The 14,147-nt window shown below is 38.1% G+C and overlaps 2 protein-coding genes across 4 annotated transcripts; both read left to right on the top strand.

The window, feature by feature from the left end:
- Positions 1–3,976: 3,976 nt before the first annotated feature.
- On the top strand, positions 3,977–7,204 carry LOC112281395 (uncharacterized). 2 transcript variants are annotated; one of them, XM_024517859.3, is made up of 9 exons: positions 3,977–4,058; positions 4,212–4,329; positions 4,713–4,787; positions 5,097–5,158; positions 5,304–5,412; positions 5,701–5,801; positions 6,031–6,189; positions 6,399–6,494; positions 6,681–7,204. In XM_024517859.3, the coding sequence occupies exons 2-9, from the start codon at positions 4,287–4,289 to the stop codon at positions 6,843–6,845; spliced, it is 810 nt and encodes a 269-aa protein (XP_024373627.1). In that variant the 5' UTR covers positions 3,977–4,058; positions 4,212–4,286; the 3' UTR covers positions 6,846–7,204. The 2 variants fall into 2 exon arrangements, with proteins under 2 accessions (XP_024373627.1, XP_024373628.1); XM_024517860.3 differs by having other exon boundaries at positions 4,713–4,809.
- Positions 7,205–7,772: 568 nt separating this feature from the next.
- Positions 7,773–13,366, top strand: LOC112281394 (cytochrome P450 97B2, chloroplastic). Of its 2 annotated transcripts, none has more exons than XM_024517858.3 (15): positions 7,773–8,251; positions 8,631–8,805; positions 8,996–9,103; positions 9,311–9,395; positions 9,635–9,873; positions 10,266–10,439; positions 10,763–10,810; positions 11,181–11,240; positions 11,380–11,466; positions 11,705–11,793; positions 12,087–12,178; positions 12,271–12,332; positions 12,482–12,631; positions 12,765–13,004; positions 13,124–13,366. In XM_024517858.3, exons 1-14 carry the CDS (start codon positions 8,094–8,096, stop codon positions 12,996–12,998), a joined length of 1,761 nt encoding a protein of 586 aa, XP_024373626.1. In that variant the 5' UTR covers positions 7,773–8,093; the 3' UTR covers positions 12,999–13,004; positions 13,124–13,366. The 2 variants fall into 2 exon arrangements, with proteins under 2 accessions (XP_024373626.1, XP_090106228.1); XM_090250102.1 differs by having other exon boundaries at positions 8,054–8,251; positions 8,484–8,805.
- The last annotated feature ends 781 nt before the right edge of the window (positions 13,367–14,147 follow it).

The following is a 14,147-nucleotide window of genomic DNA, read 5'->3' as shown; positions in this document are numbered from 1 at the left end:
AAGACCTAATGACATTGAAGCAACAATAATGAAATTGAAAGAAGTAAGGAAAAAGAATAAAGAAAGATTTGATTAAAAAAAACATCAATTACGACCTAAGACAATTGAAGATGGTGATTAAGTGTTAGTTTATGATAGTAGCTTAGACAATCAATATAGTATGGCTAAGAAATTTGCAAAGAGATGATTTGGACCTTATGTTGTGAAACAAGTGTACGACAAATGGAACGTATTTGTTACAAGAATTTGATGGTATAGAATTGAAGATACCTATAGAAGGTAAGTAAATTAAATTCTTTAAACAAAGAGGTGAAGTTATTTTTTTTAATAATAAAAAAAAATCTATTAAGGGATATTGAGATGGAAGAAGATAAAGAAGTTGAAGATCAAGAATTTGACCAAGATGAAAGCCATTCTACATAAAAATGATATAAAAAACTTGATCCATGTCGGAGGATGTATAGGTTCAAGGGAGGTAGATGTTGTGATATAAAATGGCTAATAGGTGAAAGGGTGAAGAAAATATCATATTTTTAAAGATCTTATTTTGAATATATTTTAACAAATTATCTTAAAAAAATAGATAATAGTCAAGGGATAGAAAAATTAAAGGTGTTGATGTTGTCTTTTTAAAATTGGCTTCTTCTTACTTTATAGGACCTCAAATAGAGCAAAATAAGGTAGATTAGAAAATTAAACAATATAAGTACCTTTAGAAAGAAATTAAGAGTAATTTGTGGCAAAAATTACTTTAAAAACTCAAGAATTGATACCCATAGAGGACCAGTTATCAATCAAGATTGAAATCAGATCCCAAGGCACAAAACCAAGCCTTGACGACAATTTAGGGGTTCTTTTGGAGATCGGAGAGTACAATCTTAGAGTTGACTTAATGAAGTTTTTTTGAGCATTAATTTAGAGTGATTCAAGTGTGTATTGACTTTGTAAGAGCTTTGTAAAGTGAAGATTTATTTTAGGTGACTCTCAATTTGTGCAATAAAATAGATGATATTTTTTGGAGAATTTTATAAGTTTGTCAATAGATCTATAAGTAATTTTTTTGGAATTTATAGGTGTAGTTGTACTTGATGTGTGCTATAAATTTGGATTTGATCAAACAATTAGATCAAAAGGAATGAAGGTTTTTGTCGATTATGATCTTGGAATTTAGGATTTTTAAATCTAATGAAGTTTTTTTAAATTTTTGTTAATCTACCAAATAGATTGAGACCAATTTCTTTTCATAGAGGTAATCAGCTTGATTTTTAATAAGTATGTAAAGTTTAGAAGCAAAGTAACAGTTTAAACATGAGTAATTGGCTCTGGGAGATTAAAATCAAGCTTGGAGAAAGAGGCCAACTGATATCTAAGCACATTTTTGAGCTAATCGTCTATTTGGTAATTTTGATCCTTTTCAATTCTTTTTTTACTTGTTGTCAACTTAATTGTTAAGAAGTGTGAAAAATTTGAGTTAAAATCAACAGTTCATTTATTTATTATTGAAGTTTAAATCTACTATAGGAATTATTCTAAATTGATTAGGATTCAGTTTAAGATTAGGATTAGGATTTTGTATTGATTTGAGGTTTGGTTAGGATTAGGATTCGGTTAGGATTATGATTAGGATTTTGGATTTGATTTAAGATTTGATTTAGATTAGGATTTGGTTAGGATTTGTTTAGGATTTGTTTAGGATTTGACTAAAATTTGTTTAGGATTTGATTAGGGCTTATTTAGGATTATTCTAGGTTTTGACTAGGATTTATTAGGATTTGATTAGGATTTATTTAGGATTTGATTAGGATTTATTTAGGATTTGATTAGGATTTGATTGAGATTTGATTAGGATTTTATTAGGACTTATTTAGGATTTGTTTAGGATTTGACTAGGATTTATTTAAGATTTGACTAGGATTTATTTAATATTTGATTAGGATTTGATTAAGGTTTATTTAAGATATGATTAGGATTTGACTAGGATTTGACTAAGATTTTTCTAAGATTTGTTTAGGGCTTATTTAATGGTTGAGTAGGATTTGACAAGGATTTGACTAAGATTTGACTAAGGTTTGAATTTCTATGTTATTCCTTTAAGATTTCTTTAAAGGATCTCTAAAAATTCTTTGTATTTCTTGTATAATTCTTTTGAAATTTTAATTGAATTTGATTGATGTTTGATTATATTTGTTAATCTTTAATTATAATTTATTTATAAATCAATTAAAATTGTTAGAACTTGTTGTTGCAATTTTTCTTTTATCTTCCATAACCAAGTGTCTGGTGCATGCTCAAGCCAAATGCCACATAATACAATAATCTGATTATGATGGTAATGATCTATACTATCTATATAAGAAAAAAGAAGAAATATTAGAAGATTAGTATCCATATTTTACAGTAGTTGGAGCACCTTTATATTTGGCCACATCTATAAGACCAAATATTCTATTTACAATTAATGTTCTTGCAAGACACAATGTACATTCAACACTATGACATTAAAGTTGCATCAAATATTTATTATGTTATTTCAGAAGTATTAAAGACTTGGATATATACTACACATGATTTGTAAATTCAAAATGTATTGGATATTATGATATAGGATATAAATCTGATATTGCAATGGCTAAATCTCACACAAGTTATATATTTTTAAGACTTAAAGCCATAATATTATGAAAATCAATGAAATAGATTATAATTGCAACTTCATCCAACTATGCAAAAATTATTGCTTTATATAAAGCATGTCAAGAATGTATTTGGTTGCAATCAATTGATAAATTCATTCAAACAACTTGTAGAATTTTATATGATGATTCTCCAACGATCTTGTAGAAAGATAATAGCACTTGTGTTGCATAGATGCAAGTTAGTTTCATTAAAAGCAACTAGACAACGCATATTAATCCAAAATATTTTAATTCTACCTATGACTTGGTTATTGATTAATCACTTAAGATCAAAAATATTGAATATTCAAATAACCTTACTAATCTCTTTTCCAAAGCTCTCTTTTTGTACAACCATTGTTGACTTACTTGTAGTATTAGCATGCAATGACTTACTTTTCTTAAGTAAGAAAGTTAATAAATTCTTTAAATAATTAAGAAAAATGGTGTTTTACTCTTTTTTCTTTATCTATGCTTTTATTCTTGAATAAAATATTTTTTTTAAAAAATAAGGTTTTAATGAGGCAACAATTGTTGAGCTTATAAGATTATAGAAAAGTATAGAACATAATCTTATGCAAATTTTATGTTATATAAATATTATGACAAGTGATGAGAATTTTTGAGAGCATTAAATATAATTGGCACTCTCTATATTATTTATTGTAGTTTACAATAAATACCATAACTACATTGTTTAGAATATAGTGGAGAAAAATTATTTATCTTCTTTCCTCTTTGTATACAAGAGACAATCACATCAATACACATATAAGAAGAAGCTCCCTCTCCTTCTATACACTCTTGTGTGCGAATGCACATTACTTCTAACTACTCTTGTGTGCGAATGCACATTACTTCTAACTACTCTTGTGTCTCTCCAAACATTCTGAACACTTTTCACATGTCATTTTGCCATAACCAACGAGCCATGAAAAATGGGAAAGTTAACGATAGATGAGGAAGTTGGAATTTGGATGGAAAAGACGACGAGACAAGCGATGAAAGTGATTCCGACGTGGCCGCTCAAGGTCCTGAACTACACAGAGCTGACGTGGACAGCGAAGGCGAAGAGCGGCAGCCGGAACGTCAGAAAACGCTGCCGCAGACGCAGGAAGCCGCAGCGGCGGCAAGGCGGCATCTCTGCACATTCCTTTTCAATGCTGCTGTCGATGCTCGTGGCTCTCCTACTAATTTTTTTTTAGCTCAGTGCAGGCTTTCGCCGTGTCTTCGCTCACGTGCCTCTCCCGCTGCCGCGACATTTTTTCTTTCGTTGTTCGCCACTACTGTTTTTGCTTCGTCGGGATTGCTTGTTGGGGACGCTGTAGGGTTTGTCGCGCACCGCAGCTTTGCTGCAGCGAAGAAACTGCTTCACCAATTCCGGTGCCGTTCTGCTCCTTGTCGTTTCTTTCGTTTGTTGTTAAGTGGGTTAATCGCTATTGCGCTTCAAATTTGAGGTTGGAGGACGTGAGGTGGGATTTTCTAGCCCGTTGCCATTATGTCTGACTAGAGTATCGTCGGTTTTGCTGGCTGAAGATCGCGTGATCTCGAATTGGAGAGCGAGCGGTTGTTGCGTTTGTTGCCGAGGGCAGAGGAGGTGACACTCTCATCATGGCGTACCAGCCGGGGGATTGGTTATCGGGTGTTGCCTTAGGTAGGTTCTATTTCTTATTAAATTCCTACATTTGGCTGCTGTCTTTTTGTTCCATCTCTCGTAAGCAGAATAATGGCATTTTCATAATATTCATCGCCTACCGTATGCATGTTTTATGCTTCTGAGTGATTCTGGTTACTAAGATTGGACTTGCACCATGATGCAGCTAGCTGGTTGAAAGATGAATTTGTATGGTGTTGATGGCTGTTGCCATGGGTTTCTTCGTACAGTAGTGTTAATGTTGGTTAATACATTCAATTTTTTTTGCGGACAGTCTACTGTTTTAGACTTAATTATTACGGGCGGGCTCAAAATTACTTCGGATTTCTTATTCGTTTTATAGAAGAACTCTTGAGCAATTATATGGTGGTGATTGTGAACAGCACGAGGCAGGCTCGAGGCATCCGAGGTTGTGAGCCATAAAAAGAGTCGCGCTCACCGCCAGCGATCTGACTCTGGTGCTTCCCCTAAACCGCCCATGTAGGTGCTTCATACGAGTATTAGTTACATAAGTCACATGTATTTGTGCATGCATGGAATATGCCGGTTCTTATGTGATCTGTACGTTGTATTCAGTGGATGGTTTCCATTGGATTATTGTTTTGGAGCGTGGTTGTGAGGAACTTTAAGTTTTGTTAAAGCGTTGGAATGCGATTTGTATTTTCGAATTTATGGCACATCTCATTGAGGTTTAGGATTTTGGTACACTTTGTTACATGAAACAAGTTATTGTGGCTTAGTTCGCTAATGGATGGCCTCTTTCGCAGGAGGTCAAAACGATGGCAAGAGGTACACTGATCAAGAGATGCGGGAGATGCGAGATACTAAGGTTATTTGCATTTTTAATTTTTAATTTTTAATTTTTATTTTTATATTGCTGTTGCGTGTAGAAATTCGAATTCTTTTATTTGTTAACGTGGGGTTCTTCTTACATCCACCTTCATGTTTTGTAACTTCGGGTTCTCTCTATGCAGTTAGGGAGGCGGCGGTATCGTCGATGGGCTAATGACAATATGCTGCGAGAACTTGCTCCTACGTTGACAGCTTCTGAAATTGGAAATCTCTTCGCTCCACCCCCTTGGGGTAAGGAGTTCACATTTACTGTTATTGTTTATCGGATTCAAATTGCGCTTTATTATTTTTAACGCACACATTGATGTGATAGTAGTAATAACGCGTAGCAGGTTTGTTTGGAGTGAATTTAGCACTCTGAAAGCATATAGCGTCTTTTTCAACAGGGAGCTTAATTGTGTGGGGGATTTTTCTCTCGAGTGCAGATCTCAGTAGACAAGTTATGCTTCTGAACGTCCAGGAATCTCTTAATCTCTTTCTTCAATCCAAATTCTGATGTCGTAAGCACGTGATATTCAGGTGACAAGAGTGTCCAATCACCATTGGAAACTGTAATGGTCTCTTCGCGTGACATGGCGATTTGGGAACCTTTTAGAAACAATGTAGACATGGACTTACAGGTATGTTTGGTTTATTCATCTTTGTATAAGACGTTGCGAAACTGGGGAAAATTCAATGTTCTTATTTGAATCATTTTCCGTACGGAGTAGGGAATGCGCGTCAAGTGGGAGCTACCGGGAATTGAGTTGCATTGTTTGATAGACGATAGTTTTCACACAACTTGTTGATTTTTGGAAGTTTTTTCTCTTAATATTGCTGTTCTGATTTTTGCTGTTTTTGCCGAATCAGGCTAAGGTTCTGCACCAAGGTGTGCCTAGGAAAGCAGTAGGTGAGCTGGGAATGGAGAGAAGGCAAAGTCCAGCCATGAAAGCTTGGAGTGGTGTGGAACGCAACATGCGTGCTGCTCTTCGTCGTAATTATGCATCTGCCTTCTTGATGGACCTCGAGGTTAGTAACCTGTATTCTTGATCATTTTGCCTGGAAATTTAACACTATATTTTTTGCCGTGTCCATTATTTTCCACTTTGATTAATTTAGGTCTTAAAGTTAAAATTTAGAAAAGCATAGCTACACGTATTTATTTTTTTGTGCTCGAAATGCCTCTAGCCTCCTTTAGGATTAGTACTGAAAGTGATGCATTGAATGCCTTCTTGCAGGAGAAGCTGGTTCCTTTTATTGAAGGAGATGATCAAGATCTTGTTGTGTCTGCTGTGTCTACTTATGACAGACTACTTGTACATGGTTCAAGTCAGGTAATGTTCACATTTTACAATGCATGACGTACAGATGCATATCTGTTTGAATATTCATTAAATTATTTTTTGTATTATAACTTTCACTACCGGGGTGTATAACTATTGAATTTTGAACTTCAATCAATGACGAAGGTCGGTAGCTTTCTTGTTCTAACGCGCTCGCATTGCGGTTCTCTTTTGCAGTTTCATGGGCTTAAATCGATCACACTGCAAGTGCCAGTTGCTGCCACTGGGTCAGAAATGGAAACCTGCATATTGATCAAGAAAACAGAGAAAGCACTGTCCAATGTGAACCTACCTCAATTCTTGAAGAAGCTGAAGGAAAAAGATATTGCTGCCGCAGCTTAATCTAGAGACTGAAGACGATCCAAGAATCGTGTGCATGTTATCCGTGCAATTGGGGTGTGAAGGCTATTTAAGTCATTCACGGGCCTAGTCTATACAGTTCTATGTCTTCACCCTATGATGTCTGTGCATGAAGGGGCTGTTGTAGTTGGCGGGCGAGGTTGTGCCATTCCTGAAAGTAGCTGAATAGTCTCTTATCAAAATTCTGTCTGAGCGTTTTTCTGGTTAGACAGTGAAGCTGGTTCAAACTCAGTGAAATTCCTATCTCGCAGTCCCTCCACAGTGACTGCTCGATCAAGAGCACTATTCTTTGTATATTCTTTCACATGCTACATGATTGCAATCAGCGGCTAAATCGTCAATGATGTACCCAAGACATGGTGTAATTGTGTGTGCACAGTAAAGTTCTTGATAGGTTTATCTCAGTGCACTTTCGAAGTGATGAATTGGCTTTTGCTTTTCTATGTTATATTCTAGCGTGTGAAGAATTTTTTTTAATTAGACACAATTCCAAACCTCCAACTGTGGGTGTTCTCATTGTTGAAGCGAATAGTTGTGATTGCGTCCACAACATCAAAAGTGATACTCTTTGAAGCATCAGATTTAGGAGGCTTCAGACTTAATCATGGATGCCTTCGCCGACTGGGAAGGCTCAACGCTGTCCAGTTGTCCAAATGCCAAAGTCCGAAAAGCACACGCTATGAAGTCACGGGAAGGGTTTATCCGAAGTGACTATCCAAGTGGGTGATCCATTACTATTCGCTGTACCCTATCCACATTGCAGCAGCTCACAGGTCAAAGATTAGACCAGTATCATATTCAACATTGCCCGAAGAAATGAGATATATTCCTTGAAACATCTACGAAGTCTTTGTAAATCTAAAAGTTGAAAGATGGTTTCTCTGAGCATCGTTGTCAGATGTTTCATATACAACCTGAAGGTTTTGTAGTTTGCAACGGCACCAGCGCTACTTGCACAAGTGATTTCATTGGGCCAATCTGTGTTTTTTTGTAGTAAATGTGGAGATTTTGAGTAGGAAATGAGCCAAGAATTGAGGGTTCTGGGAGGTTGACCGTGTTGTAGTGTTTAGAACTTACGAGAATGTTGAGCTCCTCACAGGTCTAGCGAGGGAGTGTATTATGTATCGCGGAATTTAGTCCTTGAATTTCATGTGCATGGACAATTGCGCGGCTTGGTAAGTGAGTTTGCGATCGAAAAGAGCGCAAGGATTTCGATATTCTTCGTCGGAGATGGCTATGGCTTCAGCTCTGCCAAATGCTGGGCCCGCTTCGTTGATGAACCAGAACTCTGGGAGCCGTCGGCTTTCGAGTTCCAAGTCAACCATACTAGGGCACTCATTCTTGCTGAGACATCTTCCCAGCAAGACACGCTCCAGGGGAATCCAGTGGTAAGGGCTTGAACCCGTGCGGTACTTGAATGATAGATGTGGCACTCTGAAGTTTAGCAGTTTTGCACCAACGCTCGGAAAAATAATATCTGATTTTCACGGAACTCATGTTGCAAAATGCGGATTTCAATGTTGGAATTGTTGGAGAAACTGCCGAAAGTCGTCGCCTGTTTTATTTGTGCTTCTCTCTGCGTGAATTCGAATACCCTAATCCTATAGTATTGTATGACAGCGAAGTCGCATGATAAAGGACAGTCTTAGTTCTTTTGAACTTGAATCAAATAAATACATAAGAAAGAAAGAGAACGAATGAAGAAATTTCTCTCCGAGGGAGGCATGATTTTCCTTGCTCTTAGCATTAGTTGTATTGGTCTCGAAGTTTGAAGACAGATCGCAAGCCGGAAAATGAAAGGACCCTGCTGGACAATGCGAGCAATTTGCTGACAAATCTGTTGAGCGGGGGAAACATGGGAACCATGCCCATAGCTGAGGGTGCTGTGTCTGATCTCTTCGGACGACCACTCTTCTTTGCTCTTTACGATTGGTTTATGCAAGTACGTTCGGATGAGATTCCAACCTATCGTTGAGACTAATCCCATGCATTGCTTACTTCTATCAGAGGTTCTACTAATTTATGACCAAATTCTTGGTTCTTCTTACATTTCTGAGCTAAATAGATTAGTCCAGAGGTTATGTAGGGAACCGCGACTCTGGATCTGATGTGCTATGTTGTGGTTAATGCAGCATGGTCCAGTTTACAAGCTCGCTTTTGGACCAAAAGCATTTGTGGTCGTCTCAGATCCCATTGTCGCTCGTCACATCCTCCGTGAGAACACATTTAGTTATGACAAGGTTTGTCTTGGATTACATGGTTCCTTCCACGATTTCCTCGAACCGAGTATAGCGTGTAATGAATTTTTCGCTCTGAACTGTAGGTTTTGAACTTTAGTTTGCGATGTACATCCACTTTCTAGGCTTTGTTGTTGTGGCTTGACGGCAACTTTTGGATTTCAAGCTTGGCTGAATTGTTTGGGGTTTCCGTTTGCTGGACGGAATCAGGGTGTTCTAGCAGACATTTTGGAGCCAATCATGGGAAAGGGACTTATCCCTGCTGATCTTGAGACATGGAAAGTGCGAAGGCGAGGTCTGCCGTCTGTACCAGTCCTGTAACGAATCAACCCTTAGAATAGTTAGCGTAGCTGTTATTTTCAATCAGATGTTGATTATACTAATATTTTTACTTCTCTTTTCTGATTTAAGAGAGCTTGTTGTGCGCTCCCCGCAACACACTGTATCGTGATTCATTCCTTGTGTTATTTCAATTATATGCATTCCTGGTTTATAATACTCAACGGTGACTTAAATTACTTTCATGGAATGCAGCAATTGTGCCTGGATTCCATGCGGCCTACTTGGAAGCTATGGTTGAAGTCTTTGATAATTGTGCCGAGAGGACAGTAGAAAAAATTGAAGGGCTGTTAGACGCTGTTCAAAAGGAATGCAAATCGCAGATTGAAATCGAGATGGAATCTGAGTATTCTAATCTTGCACTTGACATCATTGGGCTGAGCGTTTTCAACTATGATTTTGGATCCGTGACGAGGGAGTCACCCGTGATTGCTGTAAGCGTCTCACATCTTCAAGTAGTGAGAGAACTTCTGATGGCCATTTTCGATTAGATAGCTGCCTAGTTCATGGTTAGCATTTGTATGTCTTCTTGGACGGAAGAGTAACACAAGGGGCTTTTTTGGGGTGTGTATGAATAGATTCCTTAACTCTTGTATGACACATCCATGTACGCAAAATACGTTTGGAATTTGGATTGATGTTGAAACAGTCATTAGATCAAGTCATTCACTGAAGGTGTTGTCTTTCCAAAAGTGGCAATAGCTTGATATTATTATGGTGTGATGAATTACATTGTCAGCTGTGAAGACTGTTGTAAATTGCGAATTTTCTGTTTCATTTGACGTTGTAATTTGATAGGATACAATTGTGATTGCTTGTTTTGCAGGCAGTGTACGGCACGCTTTCTGAGGCCGAGCATCGGTCAACATTCTATATTCCTTATTGGAAATTTCCGTTATCGAGGTGGCTGGTTCCCAGACAACGAAAGTTCAACGAAGATTTGAAGGTTATTAACGACTGTCTCGATGACCTTATTAAGAGGGCGCAATCAACTCGACAGGTAGGAATGGTTGTTGATACCCTGTGTTGATCACTTCTTATCTATTACAAACCTCAGCGTTTTTGTTACTCTCTTTGCATTCACGCAGAATTAGAGTTCCAGAAGGTTGAGATAAGTCATTGTCTAATTAACGCTAGAAAGGTAACAACCTTGATTTGCAGAAACTGTTGGATGTGACTTACTAGTGTATCTTTCGGATGTTGAGCACAAATACTTATTCCACCTAGCGGCAGCTCTTATGTACCAGATTGAAGTGTCGTTGTTTGTAAGCTTTTGCATTGGATCTGCTTCTAAATGATAAGACATTGTTATTTCTGATGCAGGAAGAAGACGTTGAATCATTGCAACAAAGGGATCTTTCAGCAGCCCAGGTATTTGATTAACATTATGTAATGTATTCATGTAGTTGGGTTCTCAGAGTCCTTGCTAAACCAAAGTTTATAAGACAATATACACGATCAAGTTGTGTTTAATTTCTTTGAGTCAATTTTGTTGTCACCAGTCGCTTGTATTAAGGTGATCTTGTTGTGTATGATTGATTGTCGGATCCTCGAAACCTAAGCGTCTAAACCTTAACTCGAGCAGCAAATCCTTTTTTGAAAGAACGAACTCATTGACGTGGTACAGAACTATTGCTTGTGATGTTTTAAAATTCTGAGTTTTGTTTATGTAAGTTGATCACGGGAAAAGTTCATTAAGTTGGTCCCCATATTGACCATCTTGGGTTCTTGTATGTGACAGGACTCCAGTCTGCTGAGATTTCTCGTTGATATGAGAGGAGAAGATGCTACTAACAAGCAGGTTAGTTATTTGACTACCTCAAATTGTATTGTTGTCGATTTGTAGCACTACTCTTGCGGGCGTGTTGGAGCAAACGCGTGGAATCAATGTGGTCAGCTACAGTTTTACATGTATCTGTGCTTGGTGGGTGATGGCACAGTTGAGGGACGACTTGATGACCATGCTCATTGCTGGTCACGAGACCACAGCAGCTGTTCTTACATGGGCAACCTTTCATCTTGCTCAGGTGAGGCTTCGTTTATTTTTCTGTTAATTTTTTCCCATAATATCTGGATCAGTCGTATGAAGTTGTTATGTTCGCGATAAATAGGGAATATTGCTGGATATTTTGTTTTCACTTCCGTTTTGTCGCCTATTCTCGCGCTTGTCTCCGGAAAACCACCACTTTAATGTTATGTGAATGGAACTTGCCTGCATATTGTAATGACTGGAACCCTCTGACAAATTGCTTATTTGGTTTCCAGAATCCTGATATGGTTGCCAAGGCACAAGCTGAGATTGACAGGGTACTTCAGGGACGAAGGCCAACCTTGAAGGATATCCAGAACCTAACGTCAGTTCTCTTATGTATCTGATGCTTTACTAAACGTAATTGATTATGTGTTTACAGTGCACTTATGTCTTTAAATGCCAACAAGCGGAGGATAGTGGCATTTCACATTTTTGTGGTGTGATGAAACTGATTACGAGAAACATATTTGCAGAATAATTAGATACCACTGAATACGACTGTATAAGTCAAGAGGAAAGTAGCATAGAATTCAGTGACATGAAGTTATAATTCTTACCGTTGAATATATTCAACTTACTTACTTTACCTATTCTCATGTACATAACTTTATTCAGGTATATAAAGCTGATTGTGGCTGAATCATTGCGCTTGTTTCCTCAGCCGCCCTTGCTCATTCGTCGCTCACTTCAACCCGACACTCTTCCAGGTTTGTTTTTTAAGCCAGAAATTGGATTTAGGTACCGGTGGCGTACTGCTTTGGTGGTATTCTGATTCATTCATCACAAATTTATCCTGCAGGTGGCCACAAGGGTGATCCAAATGGATATTCCATTCCGAAGGGAGTCGATCTTTTCATATCTGTAAGTTTCGGTAACATTTACGAATATCTAGCTGTTAGGCAAGTTGTGATAACATTGGGTTAGCTTGTTTACTTTCACTACGTATATTCCTTGTTTATTGATCAGTTCTACGCTATTTTTTGTGATCGTGATTGTGGCGTGGTCCGCAGGTCTATAATCTTCATAGGTCTCCCTACTTCTGGGACGAACCAGAGAAGTTCAATCCAGAGAGGTTTTTGAAAGCGAAACTCAGTGATGGCATTGAAGGGTGGGCAGGTTTTGATCCAAAACGTGGTCAGGGAGCGCTATATCCAAATGAGGTTTGGGAAGCTTATTTAATTGATTGTTGCACTTCTGCTATTACTATACATGTTTATGATGAAGGTATTAATGAGTTGTGCTATGCATGTACTGAATTCTTAATGTCGGTCTGGATGCACTTGCATGTGACAGGTGATGGCTGATTTCGCATTTTTGCCATTTGGCGGAGGCGCTCGAAAATGTGTGGGCGACCAGTTTGCCTTGATGGAATCTACGGTGGCACTTGCGATGCTGCTTCAGAAGTTCGAAGTTGAGCTTCGTGGGAGTCCCGAAGATGTGGAATTGGTGACTGGTGCCACCATCCACACAAAAGATGGGTTGTGGTGTAAGTTGAGCAGACGGAAATCCATCACTAATTTGAACTGAACTGAGGCAAGTTTTTTCATCACTCTATGCGCTGACCTCATGTCAAGTCCAACTTCGGATTGGTACTTATTACTTCCAATGTTTTAAGCTTTTTTTATTCTTTTTAACAGTGGTTTGTTTACCAGGATGCACAAACTTGCGAACATATTTGATTTATCTATCTACAATCATCAACCAGTTGGTGAAAATGAAAATCCTTTCATCAAACAGCCATCAACAATCAATCATCATTCGATCGAGTGTATTGTTTAGTGTACGCACTTGGACGATCTTTTATCCTGAGTTCTTGTAATTGCATTGTTGATTCATCATTGAATGTTTCTATTTACCAAATTTTAAACAAATAAAACAGGTCTAGTTCAATGCAATTTAGTACTATGTGTCCTTGACACGTTCTGCATATGGTCATTCACATGTGGATATGTTGACATTAAGACGGGTTAAATACGAACTCACTTCGATGCAAAGTTATACCTGGATGACTGTAAACTTATGCCAGTGTGAGGTCTGCTGGGCTCAAGCAGTCTATTTCAAACACTAGTATATTGCTCATCTGCTCCAGACACAACCTGGCAGCATGCAGATTTTATCCAGGATCTCTCATTAAAGCGAATCTCTTGTATCCTTCCATTTTTCGTCCACAATGATCCTCACATAGCGTGGTCTAGCGGACTACTAGTGTGGTTGAGCCCATGATTAGTGTGAGATCCACTTCAGCCACGCAATCAACCCGCTAACAATCGAATTTAATGTGCAGATACTTAAAAGGAATTGGGCCAATGCCCATCACTGTCACCTTGATCATCACATTTGAATATGTGGCAGACACAGGAAATGACACTTAAGGTTGTTGTGACAAATACTATTTTCGGCAGCGCTGTGGCGGATTCAGAATCTATCGCATTTGACTGAAGATGGTTGGAATGAGACGTTGAATGGTCACTCGCCTCATGTGGAGGTCCTGTCGAATTGGGTCACCTCATACAACTAATTCACCGCCAGAATCTGAATGAATTACGTTCGGTACTGAATTGAACTGATCTCAATGATATTCACATCCTGCACATGTTTTGAACACAGTTTTTATCATACAAGAATGAGGACCTCGCACTATGCCTGACGGCGTTACAGATATGAGGCTTCAATTCG

This window comes from Physcomitrium patens, chromosome 4 (genome assembly GCF_059467195.1).
Source record: "Physcomitrium patens ecotype Gransden chromosome 4, ASM5946719v1, whole genome shotgun sequence".
Lineage (NCBI taxonomy): Eukaryota > Viridiplantae > Streptophyta > Bryopsida > Funariales > Funariaceae > Physcomitrium > Physcomitrium patens.
Note: the sequence above shows the minus strand (reverse complement) of the source record. Positions and strands in the feature narration are given on the sequence as shown.